This window comes from Chamaea fasciata, unplaced genomic scaffold (assembly GCF_029207755.1).
Source record: "Chamaea fasciata isolate MVZ Bird 193981 ecotype frontalis unplaced genomic scaffold, bChaFas1.0.hap1 SCAF_15, whole genome shotgun sequence".
NCBI classification, from domain to species: Eukaryota; Metazoa; Chordata; class Aves; order Passeriformes; family Sylviidae; genus Chamaea; species Chamaea fasciata.
The window spans coordinates 15,003,476-15,011,982 of NW_027094100.1; the positions used below are offsets into that span (position 1 = coordinate 15,003,476).

Below are 8,507 nucleotides of genomic sequence, written 5' to 3' on the forward strand. Positions count from 1 at the left end.
GGAAAAGGCCCAAGAAAGACCGGGATCAGTGGGTTAATACACATTTAGGTTTAGATGGAACACGTGGGTACTTCCTGGGGAGGGGAATTTTGCACTGTCTGAAGGGTCTTCGATGGTTTATGACGCCTGCCTCTCACTTGAGCAGAGCTGAGCCAGTTAAGCGCCATCAGAAGGGATAAAAGCTTCCAGCTCCAAGCTGAATGTGCCGTGTGAATGTCACCCTTTCTTGGGGCAGGGAGACGACGCTGGCATGAAAACAAGCTCCAAACAAGGTCTGTCTGGCCTTCCCCCTCATCAAACCCCAGAGCCTCTGGTGCTGCGTGTGCACCCCCTCTGTCTCCTGCAGATCAGGTTTCACCACCCCGCCTTCAAAAAGTCTGCTCCTCATCCTGAACCGGCGCCAGCAAAGCCCCAGGTGCCTCCACAGATGGAGGGTTGTTGACTCAACAGCCATGATAATTTCGGTCTCTCACACAGGTGCAGTTGGTCACGCGGTGGAGATTTAGGCCAGTCCACTCTCCTGTGCATCAGACATTGCTTGAAGGATTTCTTTCAGTAGACGTTTTTGACCCCCCCCCAAAAAAAAAAATTCGCCTTGTTAGCAGGTGTTAAAAAAAACCGGCACGAAGCCTTCCACCTCTGCAAGTATGAATAGCTTCAAACCCGGCGTATCTTTTCGGGACGTTGTTAACTGGGGTCTAATTGCACTGATGACTGGACTAGATGGTCTCGAGGCCCCCCTCCAACCTTGACGCTTAACGAGAGGTTGGTGGTGCTGCTGGACCTCTTAGAACAGCTCCTTACCTTCCCCACGCCTCCCTTGCCATGCACACGAGAGGACAAGGGGCGGCACAGCAAGGCCAGACGCCGACGGGGCGGGCGGCTGCTGCCGGCCGGTCGGGCCGGGGTGGAGCGGGGCGGGGGGCGGTGCTGGGACTTTTCCTCCCCCGGCCCGCACAGCGGGACGGAGGAGAACGGCGGGAAGGGCACGAGCAGCAGGAGCGGGAGGAATGGAAGCGACGGACGCGAAGGTGGGTGCTGTCGGGGCGGGCACGGCTTAGCTCGGGGAGCCCCCCGAGCGCGGCTGGGAGCGCAGGCAGGGCTGGTCCCGGTCCCGGTGACAGCACAGCTCCCCCCGGGGTCGGCCGGGCTCGGGGGTGCGCGGGACCCCCGATAGCGCCGGGGGCTGCCTCCCCACACAGCCCAGGCACCCCTCGGGCCGCTTCGCTGGGCTGGGACCCATCGCGGGAGAACCGGGGCCGGGCCACGAGGCCATGAGGAGGGGAATGGGGCTGGTCTCTTATCCCGCTTTGAGCACGTGTTTCCCCAGTGAGGGTCCTCACCCTCGTGCGAAGTTGGTTTTAAGTCTTCATGAAAGATTAAATCCCTCGGAGGTGGAGAGGTGCTACCACCTGGTGGCATTCACTGTTAGTTGGTGATCTTATACCTCGGTCCTTTCCCGTTGAGGTGTCTGATAAGGGCCGTTAGATAGTTCCTGATGCTGATAAGGAGGATTGTCATGGATCTTTCAATTGGCATAAATCACTTGTTACGGGGTTTATTTAGTTTAGTAGGAGCCCAGCATCCGTGGTACTCCCAGTTCCGTGCCCAGGGTAGCTTTCACTCTCCCCCTGATGGTTTTGGGGGAGTCAGGGTCCGGCCATGCAGTCCTGCCGACCTCCGTGCACAGGGACAATTTGTGGAGATAAGATTTCACCGATCTTATCAGGAGCTTGGGAGGTAGTGGAATGCGTTGTGAGGTTTAAATTCGTTCTGCCAGTACGTATTACCCATTTACAGTTGTGGATACATTATATCTCCACTAAAACTTCCCTTTCATGTTTTGTGTCGATATTGGAAGCTGACTAAATAAATATCCACCTTTTTGGTTGAAGCTTGTGCTTCACGTATTACAGTTATATTTTCCTCTGCCAAATTCATGTTAATAGGCCGAGCTCCTAATTTCGTGCAGTTATGGCATATTCATTAGCAATGGTCATTGAAATGCGTTCAGGCTGAAGCATGGTTACAACCATTACCACACTGAGCATTACAGATGGAAAAAGTGAAGGTTTCCATCCAGTGGGTCAAGTTTGGTGGTTTATGTGCTCAGTCTGGTGCTGATTCCTTCTGTGAGGAGAATAAGCAGTCCTTCAGTGGATAACTTGTTTCCAGTATCATTTTCCGAAAAAGTAAAATAATGTAAGTCTCGGCGGGGTTTGCCCGGGCAGGTTATTATCCCATTAAAAACCGGGAAAAGCCACTGGTGCACTAGTTCTGTGTTTTGTACGACTGCTATCCGCAGTTTCCCAAGTAAGTGTGCCCCGAGGTTTAGTCAGTCACGGGCAGTTTGAATTTGCATCACTTTTACCTTAACAGGTTGTCCTGATTGTAAAGCTGTCAGATGTTCCCCTTGAATGAAAGGTGGAGCACCTCATTCATGAAATGAGCATCTCATTCATGAAAGGATTTATATAAAATGCTCACGCCACCCCAGCGATTATTCACCCTCCCCCCGCCCCAGTCAGTCGTGTATAGCTTCGGGCTCTTTTCCAATAGGCCATTAGCCCATTCTGTAACAATTTTGACTGGGGCAATATGGGCTGTGGAAAACCCGTTAAATTCTGCCCTTTTGGCCCATTTGCACCCACTTACATGGGAAAAGTGAAGTGGTTTCACTGCTCAGACTAGAGACAAAAGTCCCCTTTCCCTTTCAGAACATCTCTGTTCTGTTCTCCTGAAATGCAGTCGAACTCAATAGTGAAGGTACCTTTGGTCAGGGCCGGTTTGGAGAAAGTTATATTTAGGTGCCATGCTCGGTAAAACGCCGTCCTGCTGTAACAGGATCGTGGGGGTTGGCTGCTCCTGTTGGAAATTATACAGCTTTTAAATTTTTTTTACTAACTTTAGCCAGGGGTTTCTTTCATCTTTGCCCCTGAGGAGGAGAATGGCAATTTTTGGAATTCTTGAAAATAATGCTTGAATATATCATTCTTTCCGCCTTTGTTTTCTCGGTGGACAACCTGTAAATCCTAGTTCTTGGGAATGGTCAATTAGTCTGACACTACACGTGGAATTCTCGGCATCACCATGTAAATTACTCCATCCCACATCTCATCCATATTAATGAGATGTGGGATGGAGTGAATTTCGTGGTGATACCGAAAATGCGTGCGATTAGTGTTGCACAGGTGGGGATTTCCCTGTTTTAAAATTTTAATAACACTCCTGGCCAGTTGTTCATTAAAGGCTGGGTCTTTTCTAATCTCATCTCGTTTTGTAATAAGGCCAAGGATTTGGCCAGTCTTAAGGAGATGCAGTTAATTTTCTAATCTGCACGATGTCAGGAGCGCTTGGAGCCTGCATAAGCATTAGCTGAACTTTTTCCTCCAACTTTTGTTTTCTTTTCTGTCCTCCTGTAACTGTCTCTTCAGCTGTTCTGTTTTCAAGGACGGTAATAACCCAGCTGCTTTCCTGCTTTCCAGTTCAATTGTCAGTTCTTGTTTCTCTTTAATATTATCTTTTATATCTTTTACCTATCCCAGGGTGCTCCAAGCCCCATCCAACCTGGTCTTGAACACTTGCAGGGATGGGGCAGCCACAGCTTCTCTGGGCGACCTCTGCCAGTGCCTCACTGCCGTCACAGGGATGATTTTCTTCCCAATAGTCAATGTAACCCACTGTCTTTCAGTTTAAAGCTGTCATGGTGCAATGGGTCACCTTGGCCCTGTGCTCCAGCTCCCTCCTGCAGCACCAGGCAGCTGCAGTCTGTGTTTTGGCTTTCCAAGCCCTTACAGGGCTGTAGGGAGCTGTTGTTGACGTTGGGCTCTGACAGAGCTGCTGGGCTTTGTGTCAATGTGGAGCAGGCTTGGACGATCCTTGGGATGGGAGTGCTGGGAGGTTCCCTGAGAGCAGAGGGGGTCATTTTCCCTTCCACATGCTGGCTGGCAGTGGATCTTGCAGTTCCCCCTCATGGGGTTGGGATACTCCCAGCTGGGAGGCTGAAAGCTCTTTGCTCACACAATCACCATCATCTCCTCCCCCAGATGTGGGCCAACGGGATCAACGAGGCCGGTAAGATGGCCCTGCTGGCCTGGGAGAAGGAGACCGGCATCAAGCTGGTGCAAATCAACGGGCAGAGGCACTACGGAGGGCCCCCCCCAGGTATGGCAGGAGAGCAGCTGGGCCCTGGCGCCCCGGCAGTGCGGTGGCACTCACCGCTGGCACTGTGTCCCATGTCCCCGCAGGCTGGGAGGGCGGCCCGCCGCCGGCCAGCACCGAGGTGTACATTGCCCGGCTGCCGCAGGACATCTACGAGGACACCCTGATCCCGCTGTTCCAGAGCGTGGGGACGCTCTACGAGTTCCGCCTCATGATGACCTTCAGCGGCCTGAACCGCGGCTTCGCCTACGCCCGCTACGCCTCGCTGCAGGACGCGCAGAGAGCCATCGCCACCTTCCACCGCTTCCCGCTGCGCCGCGGCTGCGCCATCGTCGTCTGCTGGAGCACGCAGAAGCACGAGCTGGTGCTCAGCGGCCTGCCCGACTCCGTGAGCCAGCAGGAGCTGGAGGCCGGGCTGCAGATATTCACTGAGGGGATCCGCAGTGTCACCCTGCACGCCAGCCCCTGCCACAGACAGGCCAAGCTCGCTGTGCTCAACTACAGGTCGCACAGGGCTGCTGCCATGGCCAAGAAAGCCCTGACAGAAGGTGAGTGGTGCTGAGGGATGCTGCTTGGGCTGCTCTTCCTGCGGTCTGGCACCTCCGGGCTGGGCTGCAAGGTGGCTTCAACCTTGAGACGCCTGTTGCTCGTCCTGTGGGATGCCAGCTGCCCTTGGTGTAGTTGATTTCCAGCAGTCCTGCTGGGGTTGGGATGAAGGGACTGCTGGAAGCCTCCAGGAAGCTGCCTGCTCAGAGCAGGAGCACCACCAGTACCAGTTCAGGGCACCCAGAACATTAACCAGGTAATGAAACCTTTCCAGTGGAGCTCCCCAACCCCTCAGTGCCCTTTAAACACTCCTGATGGAGCTACTCAATCCCTCTGAACCCCATCCCAAGATTGCAATGCCCTGATGGGACACACTTCCCAGACATCCAACCGGGACCTCCAGAGTCCTGGTTTGTACCCATTTCTGCCACAGCTGAGGTGCATTTGGCTTTGTTACCCTGTTCACCTTGGCCCTAAATCCAAGCTGCCCCTAAAATCCTGGAGATAGATCACTGTAGCGGATGGCGTGGGATGGGATGGTGCTGGATGGTGGGTGAGCATCTCCTGTCTCCTAGGGAACCTGAGGCTTGGGAAAGAAGGGATAAGGGTGGACTGGCTGGGCCCCCAACTGAAGAAGAAGCTGCAGCTCTGTGAGGAGGAGCCATGGTCCCGCTGGGTACAGGGAGACAAGAGCCTGGCAGTGCCTGGGCCGGTGGCCATGTCTCCATCGCTGCAGAATGTGCTGGAGTGCCTGAACATGGTGTGCTGGAAGAATTGCCTGAGGACACCCCAGATCATCACCAAGTGTGTCCAGGTGAACCCCAACGGGTGGCAGAAGTTCTGGTACAAGGTGGAGATCCCGGGGTGCCATGTGCCCATCAGTGGCTTCACGTGGGTCTCACCGGACAGGCAGGGCCAGAGCAAGGAGGAGAAGGCCAAGGTGGTGGCGGCCCTGCACCTTCTCCAGGTGTTAGGTGAGTCCTTGCACAGCCAACTCCCTGCCTTTCCCAAAGTCTTGGAGAGTCTTCTGGAAGTATGGAGCTGTGACACTTCTGGGGCAGGGTGGGGTGGGGCAGGGAGGGACCCAGGCTGGCTGAAACACTGTCGCCTCTGAGGTGGGTGTCACCTGCGGGTGGGATTTCTGTTTGGAAGCACAGGATGCAAGAGGAGGAGGGGGTTTGGGGGTGAGGGCAGGGCCTGACGTTTCCCTCTCCACTGCAGGGTCCCAGCTGACATAGGCAGCCGCTGTGCTGGAGCCACGATTGAGCCTGAGCCCTGCGGGGCTCCCGGCGCAGTTCAGTTTTCCTTCAGCTTGTTGGCATCGGTTTTGAGAGCTGCCTCTGGAGGAGAAGGGCTGCTGTCCTCGTCCATGGCAGCCGCCCCGGCCCCAGGCAGCCCTTGAGTTGGTTCTAGTTTTGAGTTGTTGGTGTTCCTGCCAAGTTTGGCTTCTGTTCAACTGATTTGTATTGTGTTAAGAGGGCAGCTCTCGGAGGGGCTACCAGCACTGGATGCCAGAGTGATGGAGGGAATTCCTGCACTGGAATGCCTGGTTCCTGAGGAGCAGCCTCAGGGGAAGACAAGGCCACACATGAGGGGTGTCCCAGTGGCCACAGTGCTGTGGGCTGGTGGAGTTGCTGTGAGGGGAGAGCAGTGCCTGTAACCTGTTTGTACACCGATGAAGTAACTATGGAGTTTCCAGCTGTCCACAAATGATTCCTCATGAGTGGAAGTCCTTGCAAGTGGGAAATCTTGGGACATGTGCAGTTGAGAGTGTCCCTGGGGTTACAGTTCTGTGGACTGGTGGAGCTGCTGTGTGAGGAGAGCAGTGCCTGTAATGTGTTTGTACACTGAGGAAGCAACTGTGGGGTTTCCTGCTGTCCATAAATGTTTCCTCGTGAGTAGAAGTCCTCACAAGTGGGAAATTTTGGGACACGTGCAGTTCAGTGTCCCAGGGGTTACAGTTTGTTGGGCTGGTGGAGCTGGTGTGTGGGGAGAGCAGTGCCTGTAATGAGTCCAGTGAGGAGGCAGCTGTGGGGTTCCCACCTGTCCATAAATGATTCCTCATGAGTGAAAAGTGAGGCTTCATGATGTTCTTTTGGGATCAAGGAGTTCTGAAAGCACCAGCTGTGTCATGTCATCTTTTCCTCCTGCATGCTCAGCTCCCTGCATGTCCAGTGCATCTCGGTGCTCTCCCCACACACCAGGAAAGGCAGGCGAAGGGACAGGGTGGGATTTGGAGCCTTCAGAGCCTGATGGGCCCATTGTGTGGGGAGCAGCATTCCCTGGCACTCTGATCTTTGTTGCCTTCTACTCACTGGCTCTTTCTGACCAGCTTTTGATACCCCTCAGGCTCCTCTGAGCACCTCCTGATGTCCTACCCGGTGTCTTTTGGTGGACCTCTGGGACATCTGGTAGCACCTTGTTGGAGGTTAAGGTTTTTCCTTTTGTTTTTCTCTGTCTTAGGGAATTTTCCCCAAGGTTTGTTGCTAAGGAACAATAACCATCCACAGCGAGGCTCCTGCCTTCCTTAGCAGACACCTGTCTTTCAAACCAAGACACCCCTTTATGCTCTCCAGAGACTCCAGTGTCCCAGTTGTGTAGATGGCCCAGCTCCAGCTCCAGGAATGCCTCTGGCCGTGTCCTGTCCCACCCCAGCAGGTGCAGCACCAACTCCTGGGCCAGCAGCACCTGGGAGGGGCAGTGGGTGGTCCAAGGGGTCCCAGGCAGTGCCTGGAATTGACTGGGGGTTGTGAGCCACAGCCAGGAGTAGAAATCGTGGCAGAACTTGCACCAGATCCTCCCTGTTCTCCAGCAGGTGCACGGGGTCCTCCAGGGGCCTTGGCTGCAGTGTCTGGCCATATCTGATGCTGTTCCAGGCCCTGCAGCTGCTGCCCACTCTGCTCATCCCCAGGGAAGGACCCATCCCAGGAGGACTCCCTGTCCCTCTCCCCCTCCCCCTCCCCACGCAAGGCACACTGTCATGCACATCTGGACCTGCAAAGTCCCTTGGGCAGCACGCAAGTCCCATCCCTCTTCCTTTCAGAGATCCCCAGGATCCTCCTAGAACCTTTTGGTGCACTCTTTAGGTTCTTTCTTGCATTCCCTGGAAGTCTGTCTGTCCCTCCTGGGGCACACCAGGAGTCATGAGGAGGAGCCAAACCATCAGCACAAGGGGCTGGGAAGTGAAAGGCACTGGGTTTATTTCTAACAGAGCTAAAATCTTAATTAACAAACAGTAATTGACCTGCTGGAACAGCAGGGCAGGACAGCGATGAGCTTGTGTGCCCTGGCCAGGCACCCCAGGACCCCATGTCACCCCCTCACCCCATCTGAGAAATGTCCTGCCTCCCCAAAATACACCAGCAAACGCCAGCATTACCCCCTCCCAGCCCTACATCCCCCACCAGAGCCCCCCAGCCCTGTCCTACCAGGGACCCCCAGCTATGTCCCCCCATATCAGGGCCCTCGTTCACCAGGGATGTTCACTCACGACCCCTTTCCCCATAACCCCTCCACCAGGGGCCCTCAGCCGTGTCCCCCCATCCCTGCAGTGCCCACACCAGGGGCTCTCAGTGGTAACCCCTGACCAGAGCCCCCAGCCCTGTTCCCCGTCTCAGAGCCACTCCATCCATCACTGGCCCCAGTCGCGGACCCTTCCCAGTCCCTCTCGCCCCAGCCATATTCCCCCACCCTTGAGGGCCTCCCCCACTGCCCGCCCGCTCCAGCCCCCTCCGATGTCAGGGCCACCCCCTCCGGCAGGTGTCTCAGCATCCCCGGCCCTGGGCCACCCCCGGCTCCTC

At 55.3% G+C, this 8,507-nt stretch overlaps 1 protein-coding gene across 1 annotated transcript; it reads left to right on the top strand.

Moving 5' to 3' along the window:
* The first annotated feature begins 825 nt into the window (after window positions 1-825).
* DND1 (DND microRNA-mediated repression inhibitor 1) lies at window positions 826-6,188 on the top strand. Its single transcript, XM_066197231.1, is given in 6 exon segments — window positions 826-844; window positions 847-1,031; window positions 4,047-4,164; window positions 4,248-4,709; window positions 5,283-5,681; window positions 5,929-6,188. Coding segments are annotated over 6 exon segments (1,200 nt in total). The 3' UTR covers window positions 5,946-6,188.
* The last annotated feature ends 2,319 nt before the right edge of the window (window positions 6,189-8,507 follow it).